This window comes from Pleurodeles waltl, chromosome 2_2 (assembly GCF_031143425.1).
Source record: "Pleurodeles waltl isolate 20211129_DDA chromosome 2_2, aPleWal1.hap1.20221129, whole genome shotgun sequence".
NCBI classification, from domain to species: Eukaryota; Metazoa; Chordata; class Amphibia; order Caudata; family Salamandridae; genus Pleurodeles; species Pleurodeles waltl.
The window spans coordinates 734520033-734538026 of NC_090439.1; the positions used below are offsets into that span (position 1 = coordinate 734520033).

General features: G+C 44.5%; 1 protein-coding gene across 17 annotated transcripts in view; it reads right to left on the minus strand.

Moving 5' to 3' along the window:
• Nucleotides 1–3958: 3958 nt before the first annotated feature.
• The window catches only part of EYA1 (EYA transcriptional coactivator and phosphatase 1), a 218611-nt gene continuing 204575 nt past the window's right edge, over nucleotides 3959–17994 (minus strand). For all 17 annotated transcript variants that reach the window (XM_069220343.1, XM_069220342.1, XM_069220330.1 and 14 more), the window contains one exon: nucleotides 3959–7331. In XM_069220343.1, coding sequence (XP_069076444.1) covers nucleotides 7251–7331 — 81 coding nt within the window. In that variant the 3' untranslated portion in view covers nucleotides 3959–7250. The remainder of the gene's footprint in view (nucleotides 7332–17994) is intronic.

Consider the following 17994-nt stretch of genomic DNA (forward strand, 5'->3'; position numbering starts at 1 on the left):
TGGCACAGGAAGAGGCTAGCTACACTTCTAAAGGGCGTTCTACCTCCTGCCCCCAACATCCTCAATAGCCTAGAATCACAGTTAATGGAAGCCAGTTGATATTAATTTTAAAGCTTTCAAAATAAAGTAGCCATCTAAAACAACTGTTAACGGCTGACCAGGACTTCCATGTGATTTGAGGTCCACTGCAATGGAATGGAGATCAGCCACATGAAGATGGTGAACTAAGTCAAATATTTTATTTTGGGAATTAAACTTAAGGTCCAAATCTTCCTGTGGGGCAAGGTCCAAGGATGTGGCCAGAGTGGATTCCATGAAGTGAGATACATCATTGTTGAGCTCCCATTGATGCCATTTGGTTTGGCACCAAAAGCGCTGAGAGGGACAAACTTGAACTTCGTAGCCACTGAAGCCAATTTATGAATAGATTTGGCCCTCATCCAGGTTCAAGATTTTACCTTCAGATTGAGACACTCTTTGGAAATCAAATCCTCCAGTGAGGCAAGCCTGAAAGCAGTAGTCGACCAGATACCTTCACTGTGAGGTTCTGCTGAACCAGTGTTCAGTGTGCAACAAGTTCCAAATGGGACAAATCTGGTTTTCATGCCCATCTTGTGAGCGACCTGTCAAAATAGTCTAAGTCCTAACTTTTTCCAAATGCTGGAAAAGTTTCTACTGTCTAACCCTGAAGACTCTAGCTCCTCAGGGTAAGCAAATTAGAACCAGGTCTCTCTTCAGCCAGTGAGGGCCATCTTAGAATTAGGAGTCTTTTTTGGATCATTGAAGCAGCCAAACTGGAGGCTTACAACTTAACCCATTGATGGAGGTTCCATGCCCTTGGACAATGAGTCAGGAGTCTTTTTCCTATCAGAGCCTTATTCCTAAGGTAGAGTCTACACAGGTTCATGGATGTTCTGATGAGATGGTGGGTGAAGATTTATTTATCCTGTGCACTAGCAAGTGATTGGAAGAGTTCTACCACTCAGTATTAACTATTTTCTCATAGTCTCTCTTCTTCCTTTTGCAGAATTTCCTCTTAATATTATTGTATAATTACCAAGGAACCCCTGTTTTTTTGTGGCACAGCCCAGTTGTCACCAGGCAGGCCTGCTGTCTTCAGCACCTTTGTCACTCCCTATTAAGATTAGCCCTCTGCCTATTTGAAAGGGCTGAAAATGGTTATCTGTCTGCCACCCACCCCCCCAAATTGTGGTGGGAGCCTGGCTGACTGGGTCACAGGAATGAATAGAGGAAGCTCTTCCAGACAACTCTAAGTCAAAAGAGTTAAAGCTAAAGTTGCCATTTTTCTGCCAACTGTTCCTGATCACTCCAGAATAACTTATTGCTGCTAGGTGGTCAGCAGGCAATACAGTTAATACTTCTTGGGATCAGAGGCAAGTTATTGTCTTCAGAGCCGGAGTTGTTAACTCTCCCAGCTAAGGATATGGATTCCAGCTCTGGAGGTGCAATGAGTGAGAGAACTGGGTGTGAGCATTTCTGTATCTGGCAACCTAAAATACATTTTTACAAAGTTACTTTTCCACTTAGTTTATCACAATTCAGACTTCACTATTAACTCAGAATTTGAAAATTAAGAAGGAAATAGCATTTTACCTGCATTTTCTCCAGTGGAGATGGGAAATAAAGAATTTTAATCCCATTTAGGCCTGTTTACAGACAATCCTAGCAAGGACTTCACAGTGAAATGGCCTTGGGATTTATTTCACTGGCATATCATACTAAACGTTACTTTTGTTGTGATCTAGCTTGAACTATAACACACTGCCTTCTAGGCTCACAATGTATGTGTGTACGAATGCATGTATGTATGTATGCATGTATGTATGTTGTGTATGGATAAATGTATGCACATATGTATGTACGTATGTATGTATTTGTGTGGTATTTTTACAGTGTAAACCTTGAGAAGAGGCAGCAGAGTAAATTGTAGGGTCAAAGATAAACCCAAAATTAACAATTGATAGGAGGGGTAGCTGGGTGTGGATCATTCTGCATTGTGATGTAGTGTTCTTTAAAGAGGTGAACCTTCAAATCTTTCCTACATTGGAGCAGAATCTGGGTGGTCCAGCACCAGGCCATTAGCAAATGTATTAATTTTTAGCACAATTCAGTGCAGCAGCCAAAGTTGCTATGACCAATGGTACTTGTGCTGATCCTTGCAAGTTACACTCAAATAATGCCTGCTTTATGGAAAGTGCCACAAAGCAGCCTACCGAGCTATTTACACCCTCGAAAAGGAGATATTTCCAGAGCAAAGTACATATTCCATTTTAAAGTGAATATCCTAGCAAGAGCTTGCACCACTGTCACTGTGCATGATTTTGCCCTGGTACAAACCCTTAGAAAAATCTGGTCCACCTTGTCAAAGTCAGTTCTGAGTCAGGGTGTAAACTTTGAGGTAAATTGAAACAATGACTGAATCTCTGAGTGTAATTGAATCAAGAAAGTAGGCCCTGGAGACACACTGAGCTCTAGCAATATCTCTGGAGCAGTGCATGGCACTATAGTGAACAAGGTTTCAGAAAATGACAGGAAATTGTCACCCTGTTACAACCCATAAATTAGGGTGATGTCAGCATCTCTCATGCTGACCAGTAAAATTGTATTCCAACGTGTTTCTGGACAGAACACTCTCAGAAGACCCTACTCCTGTCACCAAGCAAATAACTGCCTGAGAGGCAGATGTTCAGGTATGAAGTCTAATTCCAGTCTCTTCTTTGAGGTTTGCTTTGACCTGAAATAAACAAGACACTGGGAGGGAGATTTACAAACATTTTGTGCTGGGTTAGCGTCAAGATGTTAACCAGCCCACAATATGTTTTTTACTAATTTACTTTCCAGTGCAAAACTCGTTTGGTGCTGGAAAGTACCCTAAAAGTAATGCAAAGCAGTGCAAAGCACTTCTTTATGTTACTTAACACCAAGAGGGTGCTACAGGGGTGTTCCCATGCAACCACCCATGCCTTTTGCTGTGAAGCCATACCTATAACCAATAGTAGACAGGGGTTTGCACCAAAGTTAACACCTTTTAAAAGCAAGAATTAAAAGGAGAAATGTTTTCAGCACACATACAACATTTGAAAAGTTTTAATGTGTCTCTGAGCATAGTATTTTGTGCTGGGAGGGTAGCCTTCCAGTACAAAACCCATGCTAGACTCACGCACACACACTTGCACTATGGTGCAAAGGTGTGTGTATAGCACACAGCAGCTAAAATTAGTACCAGCATTAGGGAGGGGAGGAGAAAGCCATATCTCTGTAAATATAGTGCTCTCCTACACCCTCCCTGTCATGAAGTGCAGTGCAGCATTTTTCGATGATGCACTGCACTGCGTGATTACTTGGTAAATCTGGGCCTTATTCTGCCAAGCAAAACTTCAAAACCGAGAGACCTAAAGAGTGGTTACTGAAATGTTCACACATAAAAGAGTAAAGGTGCCTAAGAGGCTCACTACACTAGATTCCTTAGGATCAAATTTATTGTGGCTTTAAGTGGACCAGGGAATATGTGACAAGAGGAGAACATCTGAATTATATACAAAATGATGCCACAATTTTAAAATGCTATGTCTCAGTAGGGGCACTGACTACAAGGACATACATGTACATAGGAACACAGAATAATAGTATTTTTAAAAATGCATCTTCAACAATTGTTTAACAACGCTAAAGAAAAGTTTAAATAAGGAAGGCTACTGAGAAAGAAAACTGGGAAAATTGAATATTGAACAGATTTTACAGTTCACTTCTAAGTAGCTTGCACATGTGGCCCTGTGCAATATTGAGGAACCTTGAGCCTCTGTCTAAAGACATAAGATGACAGCAAAGTAAGAACAAATAAATATATTTTTTTTGTAAAAGAGAAAGACCAGTGACATTTTACAGCCAATGCATATTATCTAGAGGGTTTTATAGATAATGCATATTAGCAAAAATCAAGAAAAGTATTGTGTGATAATTCTCAAATATCTTTTATTAATTTACACACAAACTGAATGAAGAAATATTATTATGTACATGTGTGGATGCAACATACTTTTTTTCACAATCAGGCCAAGATAAACTGCTGTTGTGTATTTTTACAGTCTCCAATTCACTATATACATTGTAAAAATGCAAAATAAAACCCCAAATAATTGGTTATATGGACAGTGCTTTGCTTGAAGAAAAGTAGAGAAATCATTTGAGTGTTTGAGATGGAGTAAGACGTTTCACATTCACAAATGACCAATTAGCAGCAACATCAATCACTCATCACAGAGAGCAGTAATGTTAAACCACTGCTTTCCTTTTGTAGGTGTGTGAACGCTAGAACTGAGGGGCATATTTACTATAAATTGGCATAGGGCAGCACCACAAGTCTTTTTGCTGTGCAGCCCTATGCCAATCTGAAAGGGCAGGAATGCACCGTATTTGCGAGATATAGTGCATTCCTGACCTTTTAGCCAGTATACAATTTGGTGCCTAGCGCCAATGCAGGCACCCTTGCACCATGGTGCATTGTTGCCAGGACTGTTTTTGTGCTGGAAGGGGCATGTTCCCGCACATGAAAAATCCATAGAGGCTTTTTACTCTGTGTGGTGCAGAATGAAACACACATAGAAAGAGGAAAAAAACAAAGAGAATTAAAGATATCTCTCCTTGTTACACCTCCCCTGGGGGGGGGTGGCATTCGTTTTTGCCACATTCCCAGGGTTGCAGAGCCCTTGTAAATCTGGGAATGCATCAAAACCCATAGATGTTGCAAGTGAAAACCCACTGCATCGCCATTGGAATGCCTCCCTGATGCAGTCTAAGGCAACGCAGTGACTTGTGTTGCGTTGCCTTACACCATATCTACCAGGCCATGAAAAGCCATGTGAAGTGGCTTTGTGTAGCCTTGAAGATATGAGGCTGCACTCTGCACTGCCAGAGCACCACAAAAAGTGATGCACCTGCGGCCCAAGGGGCTTCTAAATATGCCCCTGAATGTACATGCAAAATGGTTAAGAATGAGTGGAATTGTCTCATAGCTATTTGCATTGGCATTAACAATAGGATTCAAAACCCAAGTAAAAGATCACATTCACAAAATACCTGACCAATATTAGTAATCTGTTTTCAAGTTTGTTAAAGGCTTCATTTGGTGTTTGAGGTTTGTCCTGTGTTGAGGAAAATAGAGATGCATACATTGCAGTACTGTTCAAATTATATAATGTGATTTTACTTGTACAATTTTATTTTCGCAGGAAACAGAAAGCGGTAAACGAGCCAACAGATTAACAGGGTAAGCTGAGTCATAGCTGAACCAAGGGTCTAGCTTGGCTCTTAGAGCCCATGCACACAATGAGCCATGAAAATGTCTGCCATGGAAATCATATGACAAGCATCATGTAAAATGTAATAAAGTATCTTCAAAATTCCAAAAAGTGTATTTCTTTAACATGCGGAAGCTTTGTCATTAATACATCTCATTATAGCATGGCACTAAAAAGTACTTCTTAAAGGTGATAGTTTTTAAACATGAACTTAGAATAATTTCTTCCCCAGCCCCCCATTTAGGTGACAATGCTATTAGTGAACTAAGAGGCAAGACAATTAGCATGTGAACCCTGTGTGTGGCTCAGACTGTAATAGATAGTGCAACAATATAGCCTATTAAATGAAACACAATAGGTTTACGTAAAACTGCTATGCTGAAGTCACATATTTGAAGGTGCTTTCATTTATGATAGTGAGGAAAAAGGAGGATCAGTAAATAAAATATTTGCCGCCGATCACAGACTTTTGTTATGGGGGCTGCGATTAATTCAGGTTTTCTGGTCTCACTTTTTACAAATCAGCCACTAAATGGGTTTCTCTTTGCATTTCTTTTTATCTCAAATGTCAATGCTTTGTTTTTACCTGTTTGTGCACAATGATAGACCGAGTGTGGAAGGCCTAGGGTAGAAGGTCAAAGCCATGTGAAAGATGTGTTTTTTTATGGGCTCAAGGTTTCAACAGGACCTCAAGCTGGGCCAGGCTTCAGGCTCGAGCCTGGTTCAAGCTTTCAGTGCCTCGCACACCTTTAAGAACAGGGATTGCAGTACAAGTACAGTATATCTTTCTTTAAATAGGTTTTCTAATCTTCAACTCAAGAAGCCGCTTTATAATAAAAAATATAAGTTCTATCATCTACATTCTTTCTGTAGGAAATGATGTTTATTCAAGGCCTGTTTCTTTTTTTCAAGTAGCTATAGTACATAGGCTTTAATATAAAAAAGTAAATGTCTCAAAGGGCTCCTCAACTAATCTAAGAGGTCACTCATTCATGTATAGTGGGGCATCTTCAAACGATGCATTTTATCCAGAAGATCTGCGCAAAAAAGCATTTGAAAAAGAACAAAAAGGAAATCATTATTGACATTTGACTTCCGATTTTGGTCTTAACAAATGCATCTTAAAAAACTTGTATCTACATATTTATACCTAACACTTTTTTAAGGCACAGCACAATATTGTGCAAATGTTGCCTCTTCCACTTCACCTAACAAGGCGCAATGCTCTTAACTAAACAGTAGGTAAAATAATGAGCAATTATTACAAATTTACATAAAAATTCTTCCTGTACATGATTGTCTCAGTGATGTACACATTTTGTTTAAATTAGGCATTACTTTAGGCTTCTTTTCACGATGTGCTAAAGATCAGTCTATTGTTGATGAGTCCCGGTGAAGGCCAGTAAACGCCAATATGTACCATCCTGTTGAACTTCATTTAGTATGCCTTGGAACAGTCTGTTCATAAATAAGTAAAGGTGAAGGCTGGGCGCGATAAATGAAAAAATAAATTTTTACAAGAACATTTAAAGAGGTTGTTTTTTTCTTCTTTATGTCTTAGTGATCAGTGTGCAATCAGGCTTGCTGTGTTGAAGGACTTGTCCTGATTGATGGAAATCCCAAAAATATGGAGAGCATGTGCAAGTCCGTCCTTTCTTCACAGGTGTGAACCTTTTCTGGGGTTATTTGGTAAAGACGGGCACTGAATTCTTCGGCTGCCTCGTTTTCTTCTACTTCACAGTACAGGAGTCAACAGCTGCTCTGATGCAGGCTCCTCCATTTACTGAAAAGTCAAAGGTTAAGACAAATTGCAGCAGTATGTCAACATGCTGTTTAAGTTCAGTAGTCCAATGCTGACAGCAGACAAAAGGCGTACTGTACATAGTCCAGGGGCAGGGGAAGGTTATGTGGATTCAAAGTGCTTCAAAGCTGCTATAAGTACTCCAATTCTAAGGCGTGATGTAGGGCCATGAGGTCAGAGTGGCTTGAGATCCTCCAAAAAGGCATAGAATGCTGTCAACATAAAACAGAAAAAACGATTAAATGCCGTTGGAAATCCTGTGCACTATTTATATTAAAAGACATGCATGTAGATGAAGAAGGAGGTTCTGATTTATTGTATACAAAACCATTCACATTAAAAAACAGTATCAAGAGGATGTTCATCTTTGCAGGAAGGAGTGCAGCTGGATAAAGCATTGTAATACCCCAAAAAATCATTTATTGTGTGTTACTACATGCTACAAAGAACACCTAGGCATAAAATCTTTTACAATCATTGTTTTGCGTGACACTCAGCTGTTCCCTATAGCCCAAAGGCAAGTCAGCATGTCTACCTTAAGATTTATACTGGAGGTGCAGATTCAGTACAAATTCCTACATACAAATAACCGCATAAGGGTCAGCCTGTAAGATATATTCCATGAAACACAAGGTGCATTGAAAACACAACACAAGATACATGTAAGTATATCAGCAATAGACCACTTGAACAGTTGCTTGCCTTTGGTTTCACTTGGCATAAGGATTTGGTGCATACTCTTTACGTATTTATAACATTCAGCCAAACCCTAGGGTTATTTGCACTGTTCTAACCCAGACATACTCACTTTGAAAGAATTAAGAGGTGATGGACCGTCAGTACAAAAGAGTTTTGGTGCTGCACGAGGGTCAACTTTTCACACCAAAAATCTTAAATGCTGGAAAATTGGTAAATTCTGCATTCTGGACTACTTGACCCGGCAAAGTATTGCTTTGCTTCTTATGAGTAACCACAAAATCTTTAAATTGGTCTGGACCAAAATGTGCAGATACCGATCCAGTTTCTTCACATTCTCAAGGGAGTATTTCTACAATATTCAATGGGTTAATTCAATGGAAATATGTCAATCAATTTTTAAGCTGCATATGCTTCCACTCTGAAAGCATGTACAGAGGGGTAGAGGCTGCTGTGCGAGAGACGCTCAGGGTCTGTCACCAAAGGCAGTGGAGATATTTAGCTTCAATATAAGTAGCAATCCTTTTTAAAATCAGGCGGGGATGTCATACACAAAATCTGTCAATGCATCCTGTGTCATGTGGATGGAATCTGTGCATGAGCACCATAAAATTTGCCTTTGGTATAAGGCTTGCATGCCTGTTGCAGAGGCAGATCAGACAGGTCTGCAGCCCAAATGTACAGAGTGATGGTAAACCTGCCACTTGTGCTGGAGCAATGCACTCAGTGGCATACAAATATACAATATGAAAGAAAGTGTGCGTCCTTCCAGCAAAAGCTGGATTTCTTGTGTAATTGGACATCTGGCACTGATTTCCAGGTTATCTCCAGGTATTACCACTGTAAGTCTTGGTTAATTACTAGAGACTCTTGGAAGTGCGCAAAGACAAGTAAACTGATTATTCCTCTCTACCTTGCCAGATAATCAGGTGCTAGGGCTACATGTTAATAAATGAGTCGTCAAATGTAGCGTGTAAGTATAGAAATTACACTGTAACTTGAGTAAAGGTATACTAGAGCCAGTTAGTTTTAGCCTTTTAAGTTGTAAGTGTACGTCTGTGCTTTATTGCTTCTTGTTACCAACAGTGCAAAAGGGATTTCCTTAAGGAGTAAAGCTTGATGGTGTCTGGAGTGTCTGCAAGTAAGGACTGTGTAGGTGGGCAGGCTGCCTTAGTATCCAGAGAGATGGACAACCGAGTAAGAGCAGATGACCCCAAGAAGCATCAACGTGTAAGAATGAATACCCCGACCTCATGACAAGCCAATAGTCATCAAACACTGCCAGAGGCACTGCATTATCATTCATTCTCTGAAGTCACCACTATCAAAGAATGCCGGGAAGGTGGGTCAGTGAGCTCAATGTGGTGTTCTGGAGGTCATGAGACTGCGAGGCCGACTCAGCTTTCTATTCTTTGAGCTCAGCAAAGCCAGTTCCATGCACTGAAAATTAGCAAGGTGTGTTACTTACAGCACTTGATGGCAGAAGTGCAATATTTAGCACTGTTTTAAAAACATCGAGTTTTGTTACAACATTATTCTCTGCCTCTGAGACTACACCTATGAAAAGGCTGAATGAATTAAGCATTACAATGGGTCTATAACCTCCCTTTCCTGTTTCTTGAACCTTCATTTTTTGCTCTCTTTTGGTAATCACGCTAGTAAATCTTAGAAAAATAAACGTGTATTATGGCACATCTCACTAGGCAGGGCCCATCTGGCAGCCCAGAATGCCTTGGGTCTGGAGTGCTTGCTCAGGTGCGGGACTGGGCGCTGGCAGATGGCTCTTTGCTGATAAAAGTCTCCTTAACTATGTTTATTTTTTCAAGCCTTTCCAGTTTGACTGATAGACAAGAGTGCACTCTCTTACTCTAATGTATTTTCCTTGCCCATCTTTTCTTATTTTCAACGGTACTAGCAGCTGTTTAGCAATCAAAAACATACATACATAACAAGCATTTGCATTGCAGTGGGTCTCGCGTTTGCTCGAATTAGAGCTGTTTGCGTTGTAAATCCCTAACTGGACTTTTCTTGCCACATAAATTGAAAATGAAAAGTAAAACAGGTAACGAAAGCGAGCCTATTCAAAGCGCCAGACCATCTATAAGCATGACGGAGAAGAGACGCAAAAGGAAAAAGAAGTTCACTCGCCGTCAAACGTATGGGCAAACCTGCAATTATCCATGTAACAAGGTCGATGGCTAAGGCAGTAACAAAACAGTCCCAAAGAGGGACAACCGTAAAGCATTTACCAATCATAACAAAGGTTTTTTTGAAAGGCAAGCCCATGAACGAGTTATAGTGACGGGCTTGCAGTGGGTGTGGTTAAAAGCCCACAGATAGATTACAGAAGACCAGAGTGCTTGCACACTCGACCTAAAAATTACAGGGAATGCCCCTTCATCTAGGTTAGAGGTTAATTATGGTACATGCCATCTTTGAGGAGGCATTAACCTAAGAATGACTTTGTGCTGCAAAAGAAAACACTTTTCCATGGAGAATATCACTCAATGAGAATTAGCCGCAGAAATAATGTTAAAAGGGGCAGATTGTAATAACTGTAATCCTTTTTGTGATGTGCCCCATCAGAGTGATGGAAAACACTATGGGGGTCATTCCGACCCTGGCGGTAAATACCGCCAGGGCCGGGGACCGCGGGAGCACCGCCAACAGGCTGGCGGTGCTCCCTTGGGCATTCTGACCGCGGCGGTTCGGCCGCGGTCAGAACAGGAAAACCGGCGGTCTCCCGCCGGTTTTCCGCTGCCCTGGAAATCCCCCATGGCGGCGCAGCAAGGATTCCGACCCCCTCACCGCCATCCTGTTCCTGGCGGTTCCGCCCGCCAGGAACAGGATGGCGGGGAGGGGTGTTGTGGGGCCCCTGGGGGCCCCACTTTGTATTTCAGTGTCTGCATTGCAGACACTGAAATACGCGACGGGTGCCACTGCACCCGTCGCACATCCTCCACTCCGCCGGCTCCATTCGGAGCCGGCATCCTCATGGAGGGCTGTTTCCCACTGGGCTGGCGGGCGGCCTTTTGGCGGTTGCCCGCCGGCCCAGTGGGAAACCCAGAATGACCGCCGCGGTCTTTTGACCGCGGTACGGTCTTCTGGCGGTTCCCTCCAGGCCCACCGGGGTCAGAATGACCTCCTATATGGCTAGGCTCAATCACAACACCATGTGTGTCTAGCGTCTTCCATGTGACCCACTCAGTTTAAAAATATATATTTTTATTGGTTTTCAGAAATATAAAAAGAAGGTACAGTTAACAGTGGAGCATGGTGGAAATACAGCTTTTCATACTGGACCAAGGCGGCATATGCCATTTGGTGAGTAACATGTAAGTCCAACACATAAGTACAGTGAGGGCAATAGCTGAAGCTGTTATGTATGTGTATGCACCTGTTGAACTATAGTAGCCAAAGGTTTGACAAGTGAACTGGGAGAGAGGTAAACGTATGAGGGGAATTGGAGGGGTATGGCTGAATTCGTCTGAAAAAAAGAGAGTACAGAAGCAACAGGAGGCAGGTCTTCCAGTGAGGAGAGAATAATAAAGCATGGAATAAATATGCAAGGATGAGGGGCTAACAGTGGATATTGGCGGGCAGGTAGTGTGCACCAGATTTTTAGGGAGGGAGGTCATCATTCCCAGTGAGTTGCAAAAACTGTGAGAAAAGGGTATCCCAGTGACGGGAAATTGATTGTTTGCGAAGACTCAGGATTTCTCCACAGGTGAGGGTGCCTTCTTCTGCTGCTACCGTACCAGGCTTTAAAAGGGGTAGTTTTAGGGATCACCAGTGCAGGGTCAGGGTTCGTTTGGCAAGGAGAAGCACTAGGGAGGTGAAACATGAGTGTATTTTATGTGGTTTGCGTTGTGTGAAAATACCAAGTGAGCACGCCTTCCATGTGTTGTTATCGGTGAGCTCCGTAACTTGACGTAATATGTTGTGTATCTTTCCCTAGAAATGGTGCAGGGTTGGGCAGGACCAGATCATGTGTTGTAAATCTGAGCTGGTAGCCTGGCATCAGGGACAGCCTGCGCCTGCCTGTGGGCAGAATTGGTTTATTTGGGCTGGGGTGAGGTATGTGTGATGCAACATGAAGAATTGTACGTTTTTAAAGCGAGAGTTATGGGATACCTGTTGAGGGAATTTTAAGGCAATCACTCCTTATCTTGTAGTGTGCACCCAAATTCTTCCTCCCACCTATGGCGGAGGGCATCTAGGGAAAGCCTATTTAATTTGTGAATGGCTTTATAGAGCCAGGTAATGAGATAGCAGCTGGGGCCCATCTAAAACATAGTCTGCAGTACTGGGTGAAGTGGAGGCTTTGTCTCCGCAGCTTTTCAGAGGGTATGATATGAATGGGTGAGTCAATGGTGAAAGAGGAATTGCCCTGGGGTAAATCATAGTCTGTTACTAACTGATCAAATGAGAGGAACTGCCCATTGAGATAAAGATCTCCAACTGTGGGGATTGAGCGTTCTATCCAGGGGGAGAGGTCGTGTCATGAGTATGACCCAGGGAATTTAGGGAGGCCAACCAAGGGCAGTACAGGAGCGTACACAGTTGTTTTTTTGGATATGGTATGTATTCGAGCCATGCAGGCTCGGGCTACTGCTACTTGTATAGGTGGCAAGGAAAGGGGTGCTGTTCCGCGAAGGAGGAGACAATGTATCACTGGGGAGGGCAGTACACCATCCTTTGCAGGTCTGCCCAACGTATCTCTTACCTGACCAGTGCAACAGCCATTGTAACAGCACCGCAAGAATGTACGCTTCAAATGAGAGGGCACCTAACCCTCCCCGGTGCATCGGGAGCTGTAATTTGCAGATTGCTACTCAATGTTTTCCGTTGCCGCACAGAAGATCGCCCAACAATGAGTCTGTCTCTTTGAAGAATCAGTGGGGTGGGATTACAGGAAGGTTAGTAAAATGATAAAACAGACAAGGTAATATAATTATTTTTGCCAGAGCAATTTTGCCTATTGGGACCCTGTAATGCCACTCAAAGTTTCCCATCAAATATGTCTTAAAGAGTATGGGAGAGACAGACCGCCAAAAGAGCGAGTAGCTGCTTCCTGCCAATGTAGAGGGATATTGCCTAAGTGTATGGATCCTAGTGGTTGGTCAGGGTGAAGTGGGTGTATTGCTACTTTATCACAGTTGACTCAGAATCCAGCAGCTTCTGCGAAATCATGCAGTGTAGCGTGAAGTGGGGTAAGGTCAGATGTGATTTCTTTTAAATAGATGAGGAGATCGTCGGCATATAGGGATGCCTTGTGTGTCCTGTACTCCAGGAGTATCCCCAGTCAGCTCCCTCGTGGTGCAAGCATAATGCGAGGGGCTCTATCTCAAGAGCAAAGAGCAATAATGAGAGGGGGAAGCCCTGTCTGGTTCCCCTGCTCACTCGGAATGAGTCGAAGACAAGGAGTTCTAGGAGGACCCAGAAAGTCGAGTTGGTGTAGAGGAGTCAAGTGTATCCAAGAAGCCATGGACTGAGTTCAAGCTGGGTTACGACCTAGAAAAGGTAGTCCCACATCAATGACTCATCTGCCTTCTCAAGGTCCAATATAAAACAAGCCGCCCATGGGTAGCGTCCCCTAACCCAATCCTGTATGTGAAACAACAGGCAAATATTTTGTGATGAGCTTCTTTCAGGGACAAATGCATTCTGGTGTATATGAATGATATCTGGGAGTATCTGAGAATAAGGTTCTGCTAGTATTGTGCCCAGTAACCGACAGCATGGGGGTCGCCCAGCGGAGATCTATGAAGTGGGCATCGTGATCTCAAATCAGTCTGCCTAGATAGTTGGGAGTGATGTATAAGAAGAGTTAATGAGATCGAGCACAGGTAGTGATCAAGGTGCACGTGGAGCTCGTGGGGTATAGAGTAGAATAAATAGAGTTTGTTAGTGGGATTGTGTAGGTGCCAGATGTCCACCATTGCTGGGTCCAATTGTAAGTGTGCTGTTTCTGCATAAGGAGGGGAACTGGGAAGGAGGGGTGGGTCCTTCTGAGATGGGGATCTAGAGCACAATTGGAATCGCCACCCAGTATCCAAGGGAATGCAGTTTTATGAGCGAGCATGGAGGACAGGGTGTCTGCTTGACCTGAGTTAGGAAAGAACACACTGCAAAGGAGTAGGGGTGGCCACTGAGGCATCCCTTCAGGGGAACATAGTGGCTGTCAGCATCTATGGTGGTGTCTAGGACCTGGTCTGGGATAATGGGTCTGATCCAGATCAGAACCCCACAGCCATATGCTAAATAGGTAGTGGCATAAATGTGTCATCTCCAGTACCTGCACAAAGAGTATCCCTAGCCTTTGGTGACGTGGGTCTCTTGTAAGAGGACTATATGTGCATGTTGTCTTTTGACATAGGAGTATACCACACATCTGTTATGGGCAGTGTGCATTCCGCACACATTCAGTGTAAGCAGGCGGAGCCCGTCATAAGATCTATGCATTTTGAGTGGGCTATACATAGGAATCACTGGGAGGGGGGCTTTTTGCTTTGCTCATCATAAGCGTGATCCCCCTTACTGGATGTGAGTGGAGTTGGTACTGAGGATCTGCAGTATTTTGGATGGAGTATAGGGGTAGGGCTGGGTGAGGAATCCTCTGAAACTGGGTAAGTAGAACAGGTGGGGCCTACTGTAACTACAGTACACACAAACAACATCATGATTGAAAACTTTAAAAGTGTGGGGGAGCGAACAACTATTGAGATGTCTTGCCAGGTTGAGAGTGCCTAGATGCAAGAATTATGAAGGCCCGTGGGACCCACTGTGAGTAACGGAGAGGTGAGAAAATTGCATGCGAGGAAAGTGTACTTGGTCTGGGTATGTTAAGTTTGATGCACCGAGGGTCCACGGGGACTCCATCCAGGTGGGCCCAAATAGGTTGTTGCATCATGTTGTCGAGGCAATGTATCATTAGAGTGAATTTGATAGACCTGGGCCAGTTGGGAGAGCTCAGCTGAGAGTCCTCTGATGGGAGGGCATCATCATCAGTTGTGAAAAGATGGAGCCCTCTTTCATCGTCAGTAATGACATTGTTAGGTACAATATATACTGCTGTTCGCAGGGCTCATCATTTGTCTTCAATGAACCTGTTCAAGATTGAGGGTTGTCACTGTATATGATCATTGGGTACTTCCGAATGTCAGTTAGGTTGCGTTTCATCCGTCTTGATTTAGGCAGGCACAAGAGAGTTTTATTGTGGGCTACCAGTGGGGGACCATAATGATTGTCTGCCCAGTCTAAGGCTTCCTTTGGGTTGTTGAAAAACAGCATGGTGTAATTCGCAATGACCTTCAAGTGAGCAAGGAAAAGGAGTGAGTACATGGCTCCCTGCTGGTGTAGACGGCATTTAACCCCCAGAAAGGATTAACTTTGCTATTGAACTTCTGTAGTATAATCGGGAAAAAGCATCACCACCTTATCCTTCACCTTGAGTGGCCTCGCATTGCAACTCAGACTTGAAATGAAGGAGTTTTGCAAGCATAGGTCTGGGAGGAGCTCCTAGGAGGGAGCAACGGGCAGGCACTCAATGTGCCATCTCCAACGTGAAAAACGGAGTGAGGTCCAAGGCTGAGATGGAGGACTTGAACCAAGTCTCTATGTGCCAGATGGGGTCTCGGCCTTCAACCTCCTCTGGCAGGCCCAGTATATGCATGTTGCTTCTGCGGGCTCTGCCCTCAATGTCATCAGCCCTGTCCTCTAGCTGGTGGACCCGGTCTTGCAGTTCACGGACTGGTTGTCAGTCACAATGGGCTAAAGGGTGGCTAGCTGTTTCTCCCCGTCTGTCACCTTGTCAGTGACTTTGTGATTAACATTGTGGAGGAAGCTGAGGTTGGTGGCTAGAGCACTCAAGCGTGTCTCCATCAAAACTTGCGAGTGCTCTGTGGAGGCCAGCACCAAGTCTAGTTTGTCTGTCGTGGGTGCCAGTTCAAAGGGGCCTCCGAGGGGGGCAGTCAGGAATGGCACTTGGTGGAGAGTTTGGTGTCTGGGTCTGGCCCGGCGTGGTCACTGGGGCCGACCTGAGTCTGCCTATGCCGTGTGATATCAAGGATATTTGTATCAGGGGCATGTAGGTAGGCAAAGAGGGGCAGGGATGCACCTTGGTGTCGAAAGTCCAGATTGTAGGAGTGGGTGTCCAGGCATTACCCTCAGGGGGAGATCGTAAGTCGCATTGAGCGACCCTTTGTGCATGTGCAAAACCTTCCTACCCGCGCCAAGATTAGCGTTGTCATGCATGGCAGTGAGAAGAACCCCCCACAAGCAGGGAAGAGTGATTGGTGGTAGAATGGGAAGCCTCAGTTAGTATGCAGGTTACCTCCTTGAGGAATTACCTAGCTCATGTGGTGTGCAGGCAACAGGGGAATTAGAAGTCACAAAGAACCAAAGTGACAGGGGGACACCAAGTCACAGTCAGAAGCAGGAGTGCGGGGAGGTTGCCAGTGAGTCCTCAGAGGCAGCCCCACCATAAGGCACAGAAAGAAGTGCCACCAGTGGTGGTAGATGAGGTGGGGGGCAGGCGGTGTCTTGCAAAGCCCAAAGAGCTTTAGAACAACTTGTCACAGGTATCTCGATCACAAGCTCCAGGTGCGTCCTTCAGTGTCTGCAATGGCTCAGCACCTTACAAGGTAAAAGTTGGATCTAAGGCTCAGATGATATGAGAGAGCTCTCGGGTCCCACTCCGTGGCTCTGTCTCACAGGCAGAGAAGAGTAGAGTGGCCACTAGAATTGAGTGGTACGGTGGGCAGTGCGCAGGGTCTTCATGATGATGTAGGACCAGTAATTTTAGCGAGGAGCCCTGGTCACGCATGCGTCCCAAAGTGAATGCTGAAGGTGGGGACCAGGGGCCTGCGCAGGCAGGAGTCAACTGGCAGAGTCAAGAAGAGGCAGTCCCAGTGTGAGTTGAACTTTGGCGGGCCCTCTAAGGGCTGTGGCCACGGTGTTCGTGTGATATGCGATGTCCCTCCTGGTGCATTCCGACAGGATATGCAAAGCGAGCTGTGATGGGCCCAATGTGGTGGGAGAGACCCAGCAGTGGAAGTAGGTTGGCGTGGGGCTAACACTTGGGGGCACTCCCTCTGCGGCTCACCTGTGGTACACATGCCACATTTGGGCCTCAAGGAGTCCTTTGCTGCAATCTGTTACTCTGGGGTGCGGTCCATGAGGGGGCTGAAGTGAGGGGTCACTGGGGCGGGCTGCAGTAGTTTTGATGAGTAGGAGCAGGGCGTTACATCACCCTGAGCTCCACTGCTGGCAACTGAGCCCTGGCCCATTTAGCCTGACCGCAAGCAGGCCCCGTCATCTGCAAATTTGTTTATACCACTCACGGGGGCCGTGACAGGACAGCGGTGAGGGGCGCAATTGACAGCTGGGGCTTCAGGTAGCTGTGGGCATCCCTGATGACTGCCAAGCGGGGCTCCAGGGCAGGATGGATTATGATGTGCAGGCTGGCAGACAGAGCTTCAGTAACTCAGGTCCGCCATCTTGGCTGGCTCAGCCACACCCCTGTGACCCACTCAGTTGTTTGCGCTGTGTTGGGTGTCACAATCAGGCACAGTTGAAAGAATCAGGTCGCAAGGATTTATATCAATCTGACCTCGTCAATATTCTTGAGGCAAGTTTCCTTCGGTGAGCCCTTCTGAACCAATACAACTGCAGAGGCAGAGGATACAAGATAGTACCAATTTTATCTTTAGTGCTCTACAGTGTAGTGAATGGAATAGACAACATTTTAACGTGTCCAAGCATTTTTTGGGGGGGCAGTTTTATATAGCGCACACTCGATCCGAAGTTATTGGAGCACTTTACATGAGCACCAGTTACCTTACACAAGGACACATTTATTTTTGATGGCACAGGGAGATTAAGTGATTTGCCCAGAATCACAGGATGTTGAGCCAATGCCGAGACTTGAACCTGGTTCCCCAGCTCTAAAGTCACCAGCCCACAATCTCTCCCAGTGCCTCAGCACAGGGTTTAAAGCCACTCAGAATACCTCTCACCTCTATTTAGTGTTTTTTTTTCTCTTTATTGGACTGCTTTGTCTTTATTTCCGCTCTACTTATACAGCTATCTTCAATGGGTACATACTAATATGTGGTGCTCAAGAAATACTTCACAACCTACGATTACGCTGATTTTGAGGGAAACGCTACAAAACGT